General features: G+C 49.8%; 1 protein-coding gene and 1 non-coding gene across 7 annotated transcripts in view; one reads left to right on the forward strand and one right to left on the reverse strand.

The window, feature by feature from the left end:
* Positions 1–734: 734 nt before the first annotated feature.
* LOC126004833 (U1 spliceosomal RNA) lies at positions 735–898 on the reverse strand. The gene has a single exon (XR_007494078.1). It is a non-coding gene; the product is annotated as a U1 spliceosomal RNA (small nuclear RNA).
* Positions 899–9,389: 8,491 nt separating this feature from the next.
* The window catches only part of WNK2 (WNK lysine deficient protein kinase 2), a 99,493-nt gene continuing 87,183 nt past the window's right edge, over positions 9,390–21,699 (forward strand). For 5 of the 6 annotated variants that reach the window (XM_049769939.1, XM_049769942.1, XM_049769943.1 and 2 more), the window contains exons 1-2: positions 9,390–9,534; positions 9,896–10,674. In XM_049769939.1, the coding sequence (XP_049625896.1) occupies positions 9,898–10,674 (777 nt within the window). In that variant the 5' untranslated portion in view covers positions 9,390–9,534; positions 9,896–9,897. The remainder of the gene's footprint in view (positions 9,535–9,895; positions 10,675–21,699) is intronic. The other variant, XM_049769941.1, reaches the window with a different exon arrangement.

The raw sequence follows: 21,699 nt of genomic DNA on the forward strand, positions 1-21,699 counted from the left end.
CCCCACCCTCATCCCTGGGCTGCTAGAGTAAGTGGTCCCTCTGTGTCTAGCTTACTACTAGTGATCATACATCTGTTTGGTCCTGGTACCCTCCCTTGTTTCACCCTCTATTTGAGAGGCAGAGCTAGATGGTTTGAGTTATGTGGTTTTGTTTGAAGCAACATTTACATATTTCTTTAAGCTTATTTAGAATTTAAAGTCATTTGTTTTATTTTATTTATTTATTTTTTGAGCATAAGATACCAGTTAACTGTTATTTATATTAGTTAGTGATAAAAAGAAAAACTCTGACATTACAATGCAAGAGAAAAAGATCACATCATCCCTATTCCCTGACAACAGAGTTTACGTTTTAATGTAGTTATAGGTTTAAACTTTATTATTATTTTTTGGGGGGGGTTACTCCTGGCTAAGCGCTCAGAAATTGCCTCTGGCTTGGGGGGACCATATGGGACGCCGGGGGATCGAACCGCTGCGGTCCTTCCTTGGCTAGCACTTGCAAGGCAGACACCTTACCTCTAGCGCCACCTCACCGTCACTAGACTTTATTTTTGTAAAATGTTAATAATTTTCCTTGTTGTAAATAGTTTTTTGTAAATCACTTCTTGTTGGGTTACACCTTATTGGGTTACACCAATATTATTATTATTATTATTATTATTATTGGGTTACACTTCTTGTTGGGTTACACCCAAAACAAAGATCATCCCTGATTTCTTTCTTTCTTTTTTTTTCAGGGGAGAGCACGAACGCAGTCCCCCACTACCACAAATTACACAGTCGAGTTTCCCACATTTGGGGAAATCGCAGAGGTCAGCACAACCAGAGTGCAATGGGTGAGACTCGCCCTGGGGAAAACACCTTCGTGATCATGGTATCGCCCCTGCCAAGTAAGTAACATCCCTGGTTTCTTTGTATGTTTGTTTACAACTTAGATTTACCCCAAAACAGATTGTCTTACTTGTAAACATGGCTGGGTTTACTGCCCCACCCAAGTGATGGTCCCTATACTCAAATAAAATGGCATTTCTGGCAGGCATCTTTGTCTCTCCATACTAGGTAGAAGACTGCTAGACTACATGTGTTTCACCCTCAGACTGGTTTTGATTATTTCTTGTGCGACCCCCTGATTCAGATTCGGTTCACCTGGGCTAGAGATGTGGTGTGTGGGTGATTTTACAAATTCCTTTTCTTTGGGGGGGGCCACACCTGTGGCTTAGGGGTTACTTGGCTATGCACTCAGGCAGGCTGGGGGGGCACCATATGGGATGCCGAAAATCAAATCCTTGTCTGTCCCCCTGCTAGCTGTATGCAAGCAAATGCCCTTCCTTGCTGTGTTATCTCTCTGGTACCTGTAAATAGTTTTTTTTTTTTTTTTGTGGGGGGGGGGTCACACCCGGCAGCGCTCAGGGGTTACTCCTGGCTCTATGCTCAGAAATGGCTCCTGGCAGGTTCGGGGGACCATATGGGACACAGGATTCGAACCACCGACCTTCTGCATGCAAGGCAAACGCCAACGCCAACGCCTTACCTCCATGCTATCTCTCCAGCCCCTGTAAATAGTTTCTTTATATTTCAATTTTTCTCTTTTTTTTAGATACTTCTCAGGCCTTCCTTCAACTTAGAAATAGGAATCTAATTATAGGTAAGTAAGTTCTTGTTGATATCCTACATTTACTAAACTAAATTGTCTGTTCCCTTGACAACTGAGTGAAAAGCCTCCCTGGAGTGAAAAATGAAACTTAAAGCATGACCTGTAAAGGGATCCTGAAATCTGCTAGTACTGATTCTCCTGTACAGATGATCTGATGACATCATCAGTTGAAGCCCTTATGATTATTCTGAGCAGATCTGAAGACATCATCAAGCTGCAGCCCTTTAGATTTGACTTACCTGGACGTACTACCTTAAAAACTCGTTTTTGGGGCCCGGAGAGATAGCACAGCGGCGTTTGCCTTGCAAGCAGCCCATCCAGGACCAAAGGTGGTTGGTTCGAATCTCGGTGTCCCATATGGTCCCCGTGCCTGCCAGGAGCTATTTCTGAGCAGACAGCCAGGAGTAACCCCTGAGCATCGCCGGGTATGGCCCAAAAACCAAAACAAAAAACAAAAAAACAAACAAACAAACAAAAACAACTCGTTTTTGTTTTTGTGCCACACCCTGCAGTGCTGAAGGGTTACTTGTGGCTCTGCATTCAGAAATCACCCAGGCAGGCTCAGGGAACCATATGGAATACCAGGGATCGAACCAGGATCTGTTCCTGTCTGGCCACATGCAAGGCAAATGCCCTACCGCTGTGCTATAGTTCCGGCCCCAACTTGGATGAATTTAAAACACGAGATAATTGACCTATATGTGTTAAACTATAAGACATTGAAAGAAATGAAAGAAGTCACAAATAAATGAGAAGAAAGTCTCTGCTCATGCAAAGAAAAATTAATATTGTTAAAATGTTTACACTTTCCGGGGGCCGGAGAGATAGCACAGCGGTAAGGCATTTGCCTTGCATGCGGAAGGCCGCTGGTTCAAATCCCAGCATCCCATATGGTCCCTCGAGCCTGCAGGGGGCAATTTCTGAGCGTAGAGCCAGGAATAACCCCTGAGCATTGCTGGGTGTGACCCAAAACAAACAAACAAACAAAATGTTTACACTTTCCTCAAGGCAATCTACAGTTTTAAAGTAATTCCTAACAAAATTCTAATGACATTTTTCACTGAAATAAAACAAAGACTTCTGAATTATGTAAAATTATGTAAAAGAATAGTTAAAACAGTTATTTAGGGGCCCGGGCGGTGGCGCTAAAGGTAAGGTGCCTGCCTTGCCTGCGCTAGCCTTGGACGGACCGACCTCGGTTCGATCCCCCGGTGTCCCATATGGTCCCCCAAGCCAGGAGCAACTTCTGAGCACATAGCCAGGAGTAACCCCTGAGCGTTACCGGGTGTGGCCCAAAAACCAAAAAAAAAAACCAAAAAAAAAAAAAAACAGTTATTTAGCTTTGGGTTTACCTAAAACCATGGTTCAGGGTCACTCCTGGTGATGCTCAGGGGTCCCTGTGGTGCTGGGGGTCAAACCCAAGACCCTGTCATGTAAATCATGCACTCAATCATTTGCATTATCTCTCTGGTCCACCAAAGCAGTCTTGGAAAGAACAAAGTTGAAGGTGGCACACCTTTTGATTTCATTATGTTATAAAGTGGTTATAATAAATACAATATGTAGGAGCCGGAGAGATAGCACATCGGTAAGGCGTTTGCTTTGCAAATGGCCAACCCAGGACCAACCGTGGTTCGAATCCCAGCATCCCATTCGGTCCCCAGTGCCTGCCAGGAGCGATTTCTGAGCACAGAACCAGGAGTAACTCCTGAGCACCGCTGGGTGTGAACCAAAAACCAAAAAAAAAAAAAAAAAATACAATATGTGTGCATAACAACAGGTACATAGACCAATGGAACAGATGTCCCGGAAATAAAACTAAATCCATACCAATGTATATGATTTATAATTTTGTGACAAAGGAGTCAATAATACTAATGGAAAAAAAGAAGAGTCTCCTCAATATTGAAAATTTTTCAGTATTGGGCAGTCACATGCAACCAAATGAAATAATACCTCCACCTCATGCCATACACATATGTTCCTCAAAATGAATAAAAGACTTGAATGTAACATCCAAAGCCAAAACACTCCTAAAAAAGAAACCAAAGGGATAGTACAGCTGGTAAGGCACTTAGTTTGCATGTAGCCAACCTGGATTCAATCCTTGGCATCCCATAAAATCCCCTGTGCCCCCAAGAGTGAGCCTTAGTGCAGAGCCAGGCACTGAGCACTGCTGGGTGTGACTCCAAAACAAACTTATAAAACCCAAACTAAAAAACTATTAGGAGAAAACATGTACTGCGAGATCTGTATTTTTCTTTCTTTTTCCACATATTATTTGGGCATTAATGATTTATGATAACATTAATAAGAGTTTGAGATATACAATGTTCCAACACCACACCCAACACCAATTAGGTTCCTTCACCAATGTCTCTTACTTCCACAATTCATTCCTTGGCGGACAAAATTCTGTAGGCTAACTCCTGGAGTCTGTTTCTAATGAGTAATTGTTGTTCTCTTACTTTGTTTCTTTATACTCTACATATGAGAAAAATTATTCTGTAATTTTTCCTTTCCCTCTAACTGGCTTCACTCAATATGATCCCCTTTAGTTTGATCCACATTGCAGCAAATTGCATGATTTCATTTTTCCCTTTAGCTGAGTAGTAGTGTTTCCTGTACATATAGACCACAGTTTCTTCATCCACTCATCTGTCATTGGTACTTGACTTGTTTCCAATCTTGGCTACTTTGAATAGCACTTTACTGAACATAGGAGTGCAAACATCATTTTAAAAAGCTGTTTTTGTGGGCCCGGAGAGATAGCACAGTGGTGTTTGCCTTGCAAGCAGTCGATCCAGGACCAAAGGTGGTTGGTTCAAATCCCGGTGTCCCATATGGTCCCCCGTGCCTGCCAGGAGCTATTTCTGAGCAGACAGCCAGGAGTAACCCCTGAGCAATGCCGGGTGTGGACCAAAAACAAACAAACAAACAAAAAAAAGCTGTTTTTGTTTGTTTGTTTTGGGGTCACACCCGGCAGCACTCAGGGGTTATTCCTGGCTCTACACTCAGAAATTGCCCCTGGCAGGCTCAAGGGACCATATGGGATGCCTGAATCGAACCATCATCCTTCTGCATGCAGCCCCCAAAAAGCTGATTTGAGGCCTTTTAAGTAGATGTCAAGAAGTGGAATTGTTGGTTCATATGGAAACCCAATTCTTTTATTGTGGGGGAAGGTTTGGAGACACACCCAGCAGTGCCCAGGGCTTACTTTTGGCTTTGTACTTCGGGATCACTCCTGGCAGTATTTGGAGGGAGTGCATAAGAGGTTCCGGGAAAATTGAACCAGTAGCATGCAAGGCAAGTGTCTTACTTCCTCTATTATCTCTCTGACTCAAAAATTTAAATTCTTTCTTTTTTAGTAGTTTACATATGTTTTACATAGAAGTTGAACCAGATGACATTCCCGCTGACAGTGAATAAGGATTTCTTTCTCTCCAAATTCCTACTACTTAATGTATCTATTATTTTTGATATGTGCTAATCTTGCTGGTGTGAGGTGACCTCATTTTTTATTTGGTTTGTGTTTTCCTGATGATAAGTGATGAAGAGAACTTTTTAGTATGTCTATTTGCCATCTGTAGGTCTTCCCTGAGAAAGTGTTTGCTCAACTCTTCCCATTTCTTGATTTTTCCCCTTAACTTTTGTGAGTTTTTGTAAATCTTGTTGGTGTGCAGAAGCAAATATTTCCCCAGCTTAAGAGTGATATTTTTTATTTTAGTCATAAAAAAACCACACACACATGCATGCGTGCACACACACACACAACACACACACATACAACCTGTGGTGCTCAGAATTTACTCCTGATTCTATGCTCAGGAATCACTTTTGGTAGGGTTTGGAAGACCATATAGCAGGGGTGGCGAACAAGTTCGACACAAAGCCAAATTTTAAACTGTGAGAGTCAGAGAGCCACACCACGCAGTGACCTGCCAAAACAGACAAACACCCACACAAAAGCATGTAATTTTAACAATAATATATTAAACACCTGTTGTATTTTGACATTTTGAGTGAGGGTAAAAATCCTGTTTGCCACCCCTGCCATATAGGGTAGCAAGAATTGAGCCTTGATTGGCTACATGCATGGCAAGTGCCTCTGCCCTATACTATCTCTCCAGCTCAGACCCCAGCAGGAGCTCCTTATTTTATGTATATGTTGTAAGCTCCTTAACATTAGTCTTGGAAATAATATTTTTGTATTTGACTCAAAAAAGAAAATCAACAAGAGGTCGGATTTATCAAACTTTGAAACAGACAAGAAAATCATTAACAAAGTGAAATGCCAAGGACCAGAGAGATAGAACATAGTTTAAGGCACTTGTACTTAGCACCCCAATTTGGCCCCCACCCTTTATATGGTGCCCTGAGAACTTCAGAAAGAGACCTCTGAGCAGAGCCAGAAACAGTCCCCAAGCACCATTTTGTGTCACCCAAACCCATCCCTTCCATGCAAAAAATGAAAAGGCAACTTAATGTTGGGAGAAAATATTTGCAAATGATAATCTGACATGTTGTTACTATCCCAAATACATAAACTCAATAATAGCATAAAGGATGATTAATAGGCTAATGAATAGTCTCACTTGTCTGTGTTATTTAAGAAAAATAATGGGCCCGGAGAGATAGCACAGCGGCGTTTGCCTTGCAAGCAGCCAATCCAGGACCAAAGGTGGTTGGTTCGAATCCCGGTGTCCCATATGGTCCCCCGTGCCTGCCAGGAGCTATTTCTGAGCAGACAGCCAGGAGTAACCCCTGAGCACCGCCGGGTGTGACCCAAAAAAACCAAAAAAAAAGAAAAATAAAAGACCATATGGTAATAATACTCAGAGACAGAATCCAGAATCCAGAGATGTAGCATACTGGTAGGGTTCGATTCCCAGTATCCCTTATGGTTCCCTGAGCTTGCCAGGAGTGATTTCTGAGTGCAGAACCAGGAGTAGCCCCTGAGCGCTGTCAGGTGTGGCCCAAAAACCAAAAACAAACAAACAAAAAAACCACCAACAAAATCTAGAGACAACAGAGATGAGGGTCAGAAGGACCAAACAGAGATGAGGGTCAGAAGGACCAGACTGTGATATGAAGCTTACTACAGTGGTAAATGCAGTTAAAGAAATAACTGCACTGACAACTACCATGACAAAGATATAGAGAGAAATACAATGCCTTCTTGAAGACAGCCAGGGGATGGGGGAAGAGGGAAATGAGGGACATTGGTGGCAGGAAAGTTGCACTGGTGAAGGGGGTGAACATCTTATGGTTGAAACCCCATTATGAACATATTTGTAATAACCATGGTGCTTAAATAAATAAATTATAAGAAAAAAAGATGATTAGGGGCCGGGAAGGTGGCGCTAGAGGTAAGGTGTCTGCCTTGCAAGTGCTAGCCAAGTTCGATCCCCTGGCGTGCCATATGGTCCCCCCAAGCCAGGAGCAATTTCTGAGCACATAGCCAGGAGTAACCCCTGAGCATCACCGAGTGTGGCCAAAAAAATAACCAAAAAAAAAAAAAAAAAAAGAAAAAAGGATGATTAAAGAGTGGGCAGAGGATCTGAATAGATTTTTTTTTTTTTTTTTTTTTTAGAGAAGATACACAGATGGCCAACAGGCATATAAAATATGCTCTTGGGGCTAGAGTGATAATACAGTGGGTAGGGCATTTGACTTGTCTTCAGCCAACTTAGTTTGATCCCTGGCACTTCCATATGGTTTCCTGATCCCTGCCCGGAGTGAGCACAGAGCCAGGAGTAAGCCTTGACTGAGTACAGCTGGAAGTGGTCCCAAGACAAAAACAAAAGAAAACAAAAAATTATTTGAAGTTGAAAAGTGTTGGGGCCGGGCGGTGGCGCTGGAGGTAAGGTGCCTGCCTTGCCTGCGCTAGCCTAGGACGGACTGCGGTTCGATCCCCCGGCGTCCCATATGGTCCCCCAAGAAGCCAGGAGCAACTTCTGAATGCATAGCCAGGAGTAACCCCTGAGCGTCACAGGGTGTGGCCCAAAAACCAAAAAAAAAAAAAAAAAAAAAAAAAAAGAAAAGTGTTGGGGCCTCAACAAACTTCTTTGGGACATGGAAGTGATCATGCCTGCTTGGCCATCAGGAACGTGGGGTGCAAAAAACCAAAACCAAGGGCCCTCCGGCACAGTGGTAGGGCGTTAGCCTTGCACGAAGCTGATTCGAACAGATGGTGGTTCGAACCCCATATGGTCCCCCGAGCCTGCCAGGAGCGATTTCTGAGCATAGAGCCAGGAGTAACCCCTGAGCGCTGCCGGGTGGGGCCCAAAAACCAAAAACTAAAAAAAAAAAACAAACCAACAATCCCAAAAACACCCAAACAAAACAAACAAAGAAATAAAAACTAAGAAAGTAACAAGGGGTGCGCTCTGCACCCTTCAACAGGGCCAGGACCCCTCAGGCTGCTTCCCCTTTCCAGTTGTCAGTACTTGCTTTTGAGTCTAGCCCAGGTGTCCTTTCGAAGGGGTTTGTGAGCTGTCTGCTCTGTTTGCCCCTTAGCCAAGGGAGCAAAGTTCCTTCCCAGGGAAGCTTGTAGGCAGGGCAGGGCAGTTCCTTGAAAGGCAGAAGGAACCTTGGTACTGGGTCAGGGTTTTCTCTTTGCCTCTGGGCCTGTGCCCCTGACAACGTGTAGGGTCATGGCATCCGCGCATATCTGTTGCTGTGACTGGCTGGAACTTGCATGGCTATCTGCCTTTTTCCATGTCAGATGTGACCAGTTAGGAGAGGGGCCAGGGTTGGACCGGTATGCAACCTGCTCATAGCTTATTAAGCCCCAGCCCTGATCGTTTTCTCTCGGACAGGCCTGAGCACACGTTAGGGTTAGGCTTCACACTCAGCGCGTCCCCTGGTATTGATTTGAGAAGTGACAACCTTTCCAGAGAAGCAGAGAAGGACTGGGCAGGGCAGGTCTTCAGGGGAATCCACAAGTCTGGACTCAGGGTGTTGCAGAATGCTGGTGAGGGTGGGTGGCTCTAGATTTCAGACTGCTCCCCATCTCCACCAGGAAACCTGTCCCGCCCACCTCATGATGCTTCCTTCTGTGGCCAGGGCCGCACTCTGCCGTCATTCCTTCTTTCTCTTTCCTGGACTCTGAACTGGACACCTCTGCCGCAAGGAAGATGTGATCATAGGCGGCACGCGGCTGATTTCTGTGGAAGTCTAGTGTGCAGAAACAGCTTGTTTCAGGGGAGCCACATGCTGCTCCTGGGTCAGCTGGGGAGTGACACAGCCAGCCTCTCTCCTAGGCAGGCAACCTTCACAGGAAGGGGGATACCTGGTCACCCCCTTTCCGAAGGGGGACACTTGGTCTCCTCTTTTTCCATTGTTGTCCAGAGGTAGTCTTGGTTGTCTCGAAGCCGCCCTTGGTAGGGCTGGGCCAATGATGCTGAAAGTGGGGGGACACACCCGGACGACCCCGATCATCCCCGGGGTGGGGGACGCGGCTAGCCCGCACGCTTGCACGCACGCAGCACGCAGGTGGGCCGCGCGCGCGAGCCGCAGCCGGGTGGGCGTGCCGGGCTCCGCCCCGCGCGCAGCCTTGGGGCGGGGAGACCCGAGTCCCCGCCTTTCCCCGCGCGCCGGGTCAGAGCCGGTGCCGGAGAGCAGCAGCGCGGTGCGCGGAGGAGCCGGGCTTGGCACGCGGGGACGCGGGTCCGCGGGTCCGCAGAGCGCGGGGCGGCCCGAGGGATCAGCAGCAGCAGCAGCAGCAGCAGCTCGGCGACCTCCTCCGCGAGCACCGCGAGCCCCCGGCCACCGCCACGGCGATCACTCTCCCTTCCCGGGAGCGAAGTCTGGCCTGGGAGCGCCGCGTCGCCCGCCGCAGCCGCCGGGCCGTGGGCATGGACGGCGCCCGCTAGCCTGTGAGTGCCGAGCCCCCGCCCGCCCGCCCGCCCGCCGCCTTTGTGTGCGCGCCGCGCGCCGCCCGCGGCCCTCTCTCTCCTCTTGCTCTCCCCGCGCGCCCCCCCTGCGTCCCTCCCGGTCGCGTCCTTTGTGGAGCCTCCGCCTGGCCCGCAGCCTCCCTGGGGATCCCCGGGACGGGCCGGCATACTGCCCCGCGGCGCCCCGCTCCGGGCTCCAGGCTCCCGGCCGCTCCGCTCCGCCCCGGGCATCCCTGCGGGGCCGGGCGGTGCCGTCCCCATCCGCGTCCCCGTCCCCATCCCCATCCCCGCGCCGCCGGCAGGTGCGCGGCGCGCACTCACCGTGGCCTGTCCTTGCCCGCAGACATGGACGGCGATGGCGGCCGCCGGGACGCCCCCGTGGCGCTGAGGGAGGCCGGGCGGCGCGGCGGCTGCGGTGGCGGCGGCGGTAGCGGTGCGGGCATGGCGGAGCCCCGGGCGCGGGCGGCTCGGCCCGGGCCGCAGCGGTTCCTGCGGCGCAGCGTGGTGGAGTCGGACCAGGAGGAGGCGCCGGGCCTGGAGGCGGCCGAGGCCCCGGGCGCGCAGCCCCCGCAGCCCCTGCAGCGCCGGGTGCTGCTGCTCTGCAAGACGCGCCGCCTCATCGCCGAGCGCGCTCGAGGCCGGCCCGCTGCCCCCGCCGCCGCCGCCGCCGCCGCCGCTGCTGCTAATGCCGCGCCCGGTGCCCCGCCCGGCTCCCCGGCTGCTGTCACCACCGCTGCTACCACCACCGTCCGTCCCGAACCCGCAGACCCCGGCCCCGCGCCCTCTGCGCCCGCGCCCGACGACCGCCCGCCCGGGGATGTGCAGGAGCCCGCGGCGGTGGCAGCGGCAGCGGCGGCGGCGGCGGCGGCGGCGGCGGCAGCAGCAGCAGCAGCGGAAAAGGGGGACCCTGCGGTCGCAGAGGCGAAGCCCGAAGCGGGGCGCGCGCGGCGGGACGAGCCCGAGGAGGAGGAGGACGATGAAGATGACCTCAAGGCCGTGGCCACCTCGCTGGACGGACGATTCCTCAAGTTCGACATCGAGCTGGGCCGCGGCTCCTTCAAGACCGTCTACAAGGGGCTGGACACGGAAACCTGGGTGGAGGTGGCCTGGTGCGAGCTGCAGGTGAGACGCCGCCTGGCACACACCCAGCGGGGACGAGACACCTTGCAGGCCTCACTCATGAGAGGTCTTGAGGATCGGGGGTGCATGATCCCCCTGCTGAGTTGGGTAGTGCAGGGTGGTGCAGAGGGAGCCTTCTGGAGACTTCATGGGGCTCCTGGGGAGTGGACATTTGAAGGGCGTGTCCCGTCTCGCCCCCCTTGACTGATGGATTCCCAGCGGGTCTGACCTGCCTTCCAGATCCTTGTCTCTGCAGAAGCGACCCAGGGGCTGCCCTAGGGCTTTTGCCCAGATTGGTGGCCTGAAAACTCTGGCAGTTCTTACACCTTTCATCAGCTGTCAGTGTTGGAAACGCAGCAGGAAGCCCACCTGGGCATGTTTGGGGTCAGCTTCGGCCTGTTGAAGGCGATGTCTGTTGGGCTTTGGAAGTCAAGGCCTGGAGGGGTGCAGCCCTCCGGGCAGGCCCCCTCCCTGCCTTTATTGACTTTGGAAGGGCCTTCTAAGTGCATTTGAAGCTAGGTGGGTGCTTGCTTGTTTCTGGGCAGGGGGCACAGTGAGGAATCTCTGGGCGTGCATTTTTTATGACCTGGCCCTCATGTTGGCTGTGCCAACTCCAGGCCTGGGAGATTATATAAACGTAACCAGAGCTGCCCTGGGCCAGCCCTGGGAGCTGGGGCCATGCCTGTCACAGCGGGTGTTTACAGGCCCTCCCCTGTATTGGGGGGGGTCAGCTGCTGGGCACAGGGCTGTGTGTTCAGGCTGGCTGAGCGGGTGTAAGCCTATCCGGGCGCCTGTAAAGTTAGCTGCCCTTCCAGGCCCGATGCAGGTGGCCCTCGCCGCAGGACGCCTGCCTTTCTGGCTCAGAAACACCTTTGGTTATCTGCCCTCCAGGCCCGTGCTGGGTGGCCTGACTGCGGATGGGCAGGCGTGTGCGAGTGCAAGCTGGGCCAAATCTTTGGGTACTGACCTGCCTGCTACCTTTCTCTGAGACAAAGAGCTCCGGAGTGCCCCTCCCCACAGCCCCTCGGTTATGCCATGGAAATGTGGGCTTCCCATGGCCAGTTGGTGGCAGCCCGCAGAGTCCTTCAGAAGAAACCAAGAGTGCCCCTTTCTCCTACTGGCTGGCTGCAGGTTTTGGGCCTGCTGAGAGGCAGGAGAGGGGCTTCAGGTTGTGGCATTGGGCGCTGGGGGATGCTGGAAATGTTGGCAGTGAGTGAGCAGGGTTCCTGTTGCCTGAGGGCTGCAGGATGGCAGTGGGAGAGAGGTACCCCGTGGGTTATGCAGGGTGGAGGGTGAGCCATAGGCAGGCTCCTGGCAGGGCCTCCCGCAGAGCCTTGCTGATCGGCTTGGACACTGCAGCACATGTGACTCAGGACAGGAGCCTGGCTACTGTCCAGGGGTCAGTTATTCCTGGACTCCGGTGGGAGTGGGGAGGCTAAAGATGGCCTCCTGTCTGTCTAGTGATACTCCTTGCATTGGTGTCCTTGGTGGTCCCAGGACTTGGTGATTTCCCTCTCCCCCACAAGAGGGTCCTGTGAGTAGTGCTTTTTATCTTTGTTTGTTTGTTTGTTTGCTTGTTTATTGGGTCACACCTGGCTGTGCTCAGGGGCCACTCCTGGCTCTTTGCTCCTGACAGGCTCTGGGGACCATATGGAATGCCGGGATTCAAACCACTGTCTGTCCTAAATCATTGTCCTGTGTGCAAGGCAAACGCCCTACCGCTGTGCTATCTTTCTGGCCCCGAGTAGTGCTTTTTAGACCCATGTTCATTCAGTATTTAGGGGGCCACTGGTGACTCCTGACTCTGCAAGGTTTTCTCACTGAGGGGAATTGGCCAACCTTGGCCAACCTCCTGGCCCCAGGCTCCTCCTCATCAAGCCCTTTATGTTGCAGCTGAAAATGTAGCTACCATGAAGAATGCCAGGAGAGGAACTGTGTGAGGAATGGGCAGTGGTGCCCTGCATATTATGCCTGCTGTGATTGCTTGGGGGAATTCTCAGTGTGGAGGTACCTAGTCCCTTTCATTCAGCTCAGGGATCACTGAGTCTGAAGCATCTCATGGAAGGTGGGGTGCTGGGCGCTCTGCCGCATTACTCTGTCCCTCTGCTACCCTCTTCCCCAGCACTCAGTGTCTCAGATCAGAGGGAGCAAGATGCTCTAAAATCCACCCCTCAGTCTTCTCCCTCTCCTGCTTTGAGGTGCCCCTACCCTTCTCTAGCTTCAGGGTTTCTTCCTGAGGGAGGAGAGGCCCATTTTTGCACTATTGAGTGCCTCAGGAGGGAGGTCAGAGAGACACCAGGACTCCCAATTTCCTTTCCTGCATTGATGTTCAAAGGGCTTTGTGGGGAAACTGCATTTCTCTCACATCAAAGAGAAGCAGGAAATTTCTCCCCCTGAGCTGCCCAGAGATCAGTGCTAACTCTGAGTCTTTATTTTGGGGGGGAGGAAGGAAGCCATTTAAAAATATTACCTAGGTTCCCCCCCCCCCCCTTTTCTTTTGTTTTTGGGTCACACCCGGCAGCGCTCAGGGGTTACTCCTGGCTCTACGCTCAGAAATTGCTCCTGGCAGGCTCGGGGGACCCTATGGGATGCCTGGATTTAAACCACTGTCCTTCAGCGTCTAAGGCAAACACCCTACTGCTTCGTATCTCTCTGCCCCCCCCCCCCCCTTTTAAGTGAACTTTTATCTCTGGCACTAGAATACATTATTATAGTACCAGGGATGTGCTTTTACATTTCACCTTTATTTTTTGGTTTTGGGGTCATATCTGACAGTGCTTAGGGTTTTCTGGTAGGACTCAGGGATTAAACTGGTGTCAGTTGTATGCAAGGCTAGCCTCTCTCTGCCTCTTACCTACTGCCTTTTTTATCCTGTTTTATATTGTGTCACAAATTTGGCCAGCCTGGTAGTTTGGGAGGGCTGGAGCTTCCCCTTGGGCTCTAGCCTGACTGGGGATAGGAATGAACCTTTAGGCCTTCTCAGGGAGCTCAGGGTACACCCCCTACCCCTTCTTGGCTGCCAAATTGAACTGACCGGGGATCCAGAGAGAATTGCCTCCCCAAGGTGCTCCTTGGGATCTTGGAGGCAGCCTAGTTGTTCTCCTGCCCCCACCTTGGTGTCATGCTGGAGTCCAGCACCTGGTGAACTCATAGTGAATGGGCCTGAAGCAGGGGCACCACAAGGGTTAAAACAAGACAGACTTTTTTTTTGTTTTGTTTTTGGGTCACACCCAGTAACGCTCGGGGGTTACTCCTGGCTCTACACTCAGTAATCCTCAGAAAATGCTCCTGGCGGGCTCAGGGGACCATATGGAATGCCCGGATTTGAATCACTGACCTTTTGCCTGCAAGGCAAATGCCTTACCTCCATGCTATCTCTCTGGCCCCAACAAGACAGACTTAAGGGAGAAAAAAAAAAAGCATGGGGTCAGGAGGCTCTCAGCCTCATGGACTGAGTGCCCAGACTGTTTAGTACTTAAGATATTTATTTTTCTGTGTCAATCAACATGGGAGAAGGGAAGATGTTGTTTTTTTTGTTTGTTTTGGGCCACACCCAGGATCACTCCTGGAGGGCTTGGGGGACTGTCCAGGTCAGCTGAGGCTGCCTGCAGGGCAAATTCCCTACTGCTATGATATCACTCCTACTCTAGGGTAGATGTTAACAGACAAAGGTATCTATCTAATGATAACCAAGCCTAAGTGAGTCTTTACATCTCAAAAGGGGTGTGTGTAGGGAAGAGGAAGCTAGGGCAAAGTCTCTAGATTGTCTTCCTTCAGAGTAATGGCAGACAAAAGAATGAATACTGGACCCTCATCTGCAAAGTATTCAAGTAATTCAAATTAAGAATCCTTGAATCATCTTTGCCACTCTTCATGCCTACCAGCTCTCGAGCTAAACTTATTTATTTTTTGGGTGTCCTCATATACAGCAGTGGCACCCCTAATCGCCTTAGGGGTGATGGGGTCTCAACCCCCTGAGCCATCTGCTGCTATGGGACCTGCTGCACTGTGGTTGTGCAGGGCTGTCTCTGTCATGCCTCTTGGAACTGTGCCTTTGCTGGTGTCTGGGGCTTAGGACTATGGCTGCCCTACAGAAGACAGCCTTTGTCCCTCTGGAGGACATGCCTGGTGCAGGGGACTGAGCCCCCACCTCTCAGTAGTGGACCCCCAGTCATCAGGTGTTGTAGTACAGCATGTGGTTGGGAGAAGGCAGGACTCCCAGTGTGTTCATGGCACCCCTAAAGATCCTCCCCCTCCAGAGCAGCCAGAGGGGAATCATGTACTCAACACTGGGCCCTCATTGTGCCTGGGCAGGTCCACCTCACATTGGGGAGACTCATTAGGACTCATTGACTCCCTGCATACCCTGGATTTTCCAAGGCTGGGTGCCACCCTGAGTGCTGGGTGCCACCCTGAGTGCTGGGCATCCTCAGGTCTGACTCTGAGAGGTATCATGGTGTCCTGGGCAGGGGGCCCAGTGTTGCCAGAGCAGCTGGTGGGGGTGGGGGGAGTGGACACAGTCCCATGGTCTGATCAGGGCACTCAGCAAGTGCTCAGCTCACCTTGCTGGTGATCATGGTACAGTCCTGATTTTTCCCTTCCTGAGAACCTAACCTTTTCTGGAGAGTTGTCCTTTAAAGCCTCCTGTAGGTCAGTGCCCAGTCTTCTCTTCTTGAGTAGGTGGGTGTATGTCATGCCAGTCATTTCTCTGGTTTGGATGGCAGGAGAGAAGGGTGCCAGGTGTATGACCCCCAGGATCCCTGGTGGAAATTCTAGGAAACAAATCTGGATCTACTTGCCATTTTCTCTACCAGTGCTCTGTGTCCAGCTCCCTCTACCCCATGCTGTAGATGTGGTGAGAGATGGGAGCTGTCAGCTGTTGGGAGGCTGTTCTCTGTGAGGTCAGGCACCCTTGGGACCAAGCAGGTGCTTTCTGGGTGGCTGCAGAGTCCTGATATGTGGGTACTGGAGTGGCCCTATCCCAGCTTGGATTGCCATGTGACCTGGGGTCCCTTGAGGACCCTAGACTAACTTGGGTGAATGCTGATGGGCCACCTCCAGGTGGCAGCTGGGGGCTTGCTCTGAGACTGAACTCTGTTCACTGGAAACAGTAGTGAGAGAATGGCTGAGAGGGGAAGGAATAGAATGTCCTGGACATTGGTTCTATGCTGAGTCTCCCATGGCACCATTTGTTATGGGTGGTCCATTGCTTCTGCCAGTATTTATGGGTTACATGTCCCATTTCCTGCCCTGGGGTATCACCACAGTGAGCAAGACAGACCACAGGACCCCAGAAATAGTGTCTCACAGTAGCATGTCTCACGTAGCATGCAGGGGCATTTGGTGGTAAACCTGGGAGGGACAGGAAGGAGGTGAGAGAGGGACAGGCAGGAGGTAAGGGTTGGATCCGGGAGAAGCCCAGATCTGTGCTCCATGCTGCTATTCATATTCCACAACTGGGCTTCCCCCATATAGTTATTGGTGCCTGTGGCTTGGTCTATCTTCAGACCAGATCTGGATGATGGCCAAGGTGACGGCACAGTGCTTGGGTCAGTGCTTTGATGGAGGAGCGCTTGACCCAGGCCTTTGTGGCTGAGGTGGGCGGTAGAGGTGTAGTGGTAGGAGAGGAGGAGAGCTCTGGGGCTTGAAGGAGAGCCCTCTGATATTCTGGAAACCCCCCAACACACATATCTTCCTCACTAGGGATGCTGAATGCCTTGGTTTAAACCTACTTGTATGATACCGACATTAGCCCTGCAGGCAGATCTCAGAAATCATCTCAATGATGATTGGTGTGTGTGTGGTGGGGGGAGTGCTGGGCTTGGAGCATAGCCCTGCTCTCACTCTGTTGGGGTGCAGGCTGGCCCTTCCCAGCTCAACACCTGGCAGCTGCTGTCTTATCCTCTTAGCTGCAGATAAGAGAAAGGGTGTGAACCCAGCAGCTGGAGTTTCTAGAAGCAAGTCTGGATCTGCTTCTTGTCATTGACTGGGGGGAGTTTGTGTTGCTGCAGTTGTCCCAGGTAAAGGGGTACCACCCCTCTGAGGTTCAGCTACTCTGAGATGGGCCACAGGTTTTTGACTTCTGATCATTTTCAAACTCACTTCTGTTCACTTCAGGGTTGAATTCTAAGGATTTCCCAGGATACTTGGCTTCTACTTCTCATTGGTGTCAGATAATATATACATATTTGCGTGGTGAAGTAAGAAAAAGAGGTTGTCATACCATGAGAAATAGAGCAATAGAGCAGAAAATAGAGCTTGAAATTTCCTGTAAATGTAGTAAGCTGCCCTTCGACAGGGAGCAAAAATAATACTCTGAGGTCTGATGCTTTCCTTTTCTTTTATTCTGCTTAAATTAGATCCCTCTATGAAAAGAAATGGATGTTGAGACAACTGATACACTTTTCACAAAAGCGTATTCAACAGAAAACCAAAACTAAACAAAAGTTAATTCAAAATGGATAAATGTAAATATAAAATGGGTAAATAAAAGATCTTAAGTTCAAGTGCAAAGAGCATAAAACTCTTAGGAGATAAAAGGAGAAAGACCAACTTGAGTCTCTGGTGGCGTTTCAGATATAGCACCAAAGGCTCATGATGCTAAAAAAGAAAGCCTTCTAAGTTGAACTTTAATTAAAATGAAAATTAAAACTGGCAGGGGATGGTTTACATGTATGAAGTTGAGTTCTATATCTGTACATGCATTTGTGCATGTTTTCGCACACACAGAAAAGCAAAACAAACTTTATTCCATAAGACTGCTAGAGAATGAATAGTCTGGAAGGAGATCTTGGCAACATACACATCTTAAAGGACACACACATCTAATAAAGGACATACAATGAACTCCTACAACTCACTAATAAGAAAACACTTTATTTAAATAAAGTGATTTAAATAGGGGTTGGAGGGATAGGATAGCACAGTGGGTAAGGCATTTGCATTACATGCAGCAGATTCAAGTTCGATCCTTAACATCCTATATGGTTCCCTAAGCCTGCCAGCTGTGATTTTATTTTTTCTTTTTGGGCCACACCCGCTGGCACTTGGGTTACTCCTGGCTATGCGCTCAGAAATCACTCCTGGCTTGGGGGACTAAATGGGACACCAGGGGATCGAACCAAGGTCCATCCTAGGTTAGCATGTACAAGGCAAACGCCCTACTGCTTGTGCCATCGCTCCAGCCCCCCAGGTGTGATTTCTGAGTGCAAAGCCAGGAGTAACACCTGAGCGTTGCTGGGTGTGGCCCAAAAGCCAAAAAAAAAAAAAAAAAGAGGAAAAAAAATGTGGCTTAAATAACTAAACTTGATTTAAATGGACCAAAGAACTTTCATCACAGAAGTTCTTCAGATGGGAGTGAACCGAGGAAAACTGGCCCCCTCCCTAGGTCTGCCTGTGTTCCTTTTAGACTCCAGCCTGGGACACTGCTGTTCCCACAAGGGCTGATGAGGACAGGAACTTTACGGATTATCCTGCCATGGCTGATGAGAATGGAAAGTGAGTCCTTCCAAAATATACTAAGTATGTTCTTGCTGTGCAGTTCGGCACTTGTGCCACTAACTTTCCAGGGGTGGAAATTGCACACATGGTTATTTGCATATATATAGGAGCCTTATTTTTAACTGCCCCAAGTTGGCCGAACCCAACATGTCCGTTAGTCAGTGGGTGGGTAAATAGGCATTCTGAGGATGGATTTATAGTGCTAAAAGGAAATTAATTGCTAAAACATGGCGGAAACTTAAATGTACTTTTGCCAAGGAAAAGAGACCAATCTGAAAAAGGATACATATGGTATCATTTTAGCTGTTTCAGGTTCTGGGAAAGGCAATGCGATGAGGAAGATAAAAATGTCAGTGGTTGCTTTATGGGTAGAGAGAGACAGGACTAGACAAAGTACAGAGGAATTTTAAGGCTGTGCAACTATTTTCCATGATACTATAATGGTGGATACTTGGCAGTGCACATCCATCCATACCTACCTCAAGTGTGCCAAGACTGAGTGAATGTATGTGTAAACTGTGCATCAGGTTGTAACAGAATGAATGCTTGTGTTAATACTGTGGGGAAGAGTTAAGAGGGAGTTTGGGGCAACTTTACTTTTTGCTCAATTTAACGGATACCTTCTCTAAAAAATAGTCTGTTACGAAAAAGTGTCACAGCTACTTTAAAGAACTCTGCAGAAATGTAGAAAAAGATTGCATAGTTTGAGTGGATGTAGCTAATTGGTTTCTCGTAGACCCTTTCATTTCTTGTCCACATATCTATATGATCTGTTATACCTACAGCTGCAATCCTACGGTGTCACACACCACATAAAATCCATCTTTTTATCCTTTCCGGAGCATCATTGAAGGATCTTGGTTTAAGAGGGAGTAGAAATGTGGTTTGGGTGTTCATTCTCATCTGTATGCCTATAGGTTCTGGGCTTTACTCAGGACTTTTCCAGAAATGTTTACTCAGCAGGGCTGTAGGAATAGGGAGCCTGGACCAAATCTCCCAGATTGGAGTGAGTGTCTGCTTCAAGGGGTCATGGTGCTTGGTGGATTGGCTGTGCCTGGCGCACATCCATGTCCATCTTCCTGAAGACCAGGGTTCCTGGCTCTTGAGTGATTCCTGTTTTCAGAGCAAAAATTGAGATCTCACCACTCTCTGGAGTTGTTCTAGAAATTCAAGTCCTCATGGTGTGAAGCTGCCCAGACACACTGGCAGAGGAGCCAGTGGGGTTGAAGAGAGGCCCGGCACCCTCAAATTCTCAGCAGGGCCTTCCTGGTTGAGAATCGTGGCAAGAAGGGCAAGGCTAGCCATGGGCAGGGATGCAGTGGTGGATGCAGAGGACTTAGTTGTGTGGCTCAGCCCATGCTGACTTCCTTAGAGTCCTCGGAACCAACTTTGGTAGCTCAGGATCCTTCACAGATGAGAAGTGGGGGTTCATCTGCATGTGAAACTTGACCCTCCTATATGGATCTTCACTTCATATATGCTGCTACGGAAAGCAGGTGTCCTGAATGCACTCAGTCTGTGCAATTTCAGGCAGTGATGCTGCAAAATTTCTCAAGAGTATTCATTTATTATTGTTACTACTATTATTATTTTGGTTTTGACTATACCCAGTAGAGCTCTGGGGCTACTCCTGACTATTCTGGAGTGACCCTTGATAGTGCTTGGGGTCCATATATGGTGGTAGGGATCAAAATTAAATTGGCTGCATGCAAAGCAAGTTCCTTACCTCTGTACTATCTGGCTCTCTCAGTAGTCTTTAAATTACCCACTGTATGACCAGTATGATAATACTGCAGGAAGGGGGCTTGCCTTGCATGCAGCTGATCCAGGTTCAATCTCTAGCACCGCATAGGGTCTCCTGAGCACTGGCAGGAGTGATTCCAGAGTGCAAAGTTAGGAGTAACCCCTGTAACTCCCCCCAAACTATTAAAGCTCACTGTGTTGCAAGCTTTTTAGGGGAACAGAATTGGGGAACTTGCACCCCTCTGTCTTTTCTCATTCACATGGGACTAGGAGAGGCATAGGCATGGCAGGCTTGTTGGTGATGTGTATGGTCTCTGGCATATTTGGTCTTTGTCATGGGGGCGTCCTTGGTGGTGCCAGTGACAGATGTGGGCACGTATGAGGCTGCATTTCCCTTGGGGACTTTCACCTGTATTAGACCAGAGCTGTCCTGGAGAGAAAGGACTACTCTCTTCACAGACACCAGCTTTCCTGGCAGTGTTGATGCTTCTCAGGACATGAGCTGGAGGAAGTTTACAGTAGAAAGTGGATAAGGGAAGCAGACCTTTGATCACCCCCAGAGTCTGATATCTGGAGGTGTCCAGTTGGAGTTCACTTGCTTAGCAGTATCAGCAGGGCCAATGACGCTTTCCCTAGGCCATGTTGGATTGTTCCTTTGTCTCCACACTTCCTGGCAACAAAAGGGCTGCTACAACCCCAGGCAACACGGACACATTTGAAGCCAGGAAGAGAGCAGGTGGTCATGTATAGCTTAAGTTAGGTGTCCAGTTTCTTCCAGAAAGGAAGATGTTTAGTGGTGAGCCTCTTAGGGTTGTCTGGTAGAGTGGCCTCCACTGCTTCTTAGTAGACTTTGGCTGATGGTGTAGATGTGATGGTATAGGCAGGTCTGCTGTGTTCCCTAGGGCTGGGTAATCGGTAGGGAGGAGTGGCAGCTGCGGGTGGGGCCTACCTGCCTGTGTCTGTCCTGGTTACCTCATACTTTCAGCTTTTGCTGGTGCCACATGTTACGTAGTCCTGGGCTTGTCCTCACATAGGTAGAACAGTCATCCTGGTGCCTGAGGCGGTACCCCCTAAAATTTCTTCTTCCACGTTGCCTCAGATTTCGCCGCTGCTGCCATCTCCCGCACTTCCTCCCTTTTCCAGCAGTTGTGGAAATTAATTTAATTCTGAAGAAATTAAACCAACAAGAAAGTTGTAGCTCCCAATTGTTCCCATAGTTTCCAGTTCTTTTGCACAATTGCAGTCCTTATCCCTCCGCTCTGACTCAGACCCATGTGTGTCCATCGTGGTGGTGCTGGCATTAGGGGGCCGGGCCAGTCAGGTGTTGTGAGCCATGTTCCAGTCCATGTGAGCTTTACTCTAGATCCCTCCACCTTCCTTCTTAGCATCTTTATCACCATCTTTGGTGCCATTGTGTCATTGGTTGTATTTTTTTTTTGGGGGGGGGCCCACACCCGGCAGCCCTCAGGTTACTCCTGGCTCTGCTCAGAAATCACTCCTGGCTTGGGCGACCATATGGGATGCCAGGGATTGAACCCGAGTCTATCATGGGTCAGCTGTGTGCAAGGCAAATGCCCTACTGCTATGCTACCACTCTGGCCCGCTGTTGTGTCTTTGAGACTCTCCTGGCTGGCCCTGCAGTCACAGTACTTTCTGTAGAGACATATCTAGTCACAGCAGTTCTCAGGACTGGCCATGCAGAGCTAGGACATGAAGAAGGATGCTCTGCTCAGTGCTGCCTGGGGGCTGGGCTGCAGACTCAAGACAGTTTCAGCTCAGCTGTCG

This window comes from Suncus etruscus, chromosome 3 (assembly GCF_024139225.1).
Source record: "Suncus etruscus isolate mSunEtr1 chromosome 3, mSunEtr1.pri.cur, whole genome shotgun sequence".
Taxonomy (NCBI): domain Eukaryota; kingdom Metazoa; phylum Chordata; class Mammalia; order Eulipotyphla; family Soricidae; genus Suncus; species Suncus etruscus.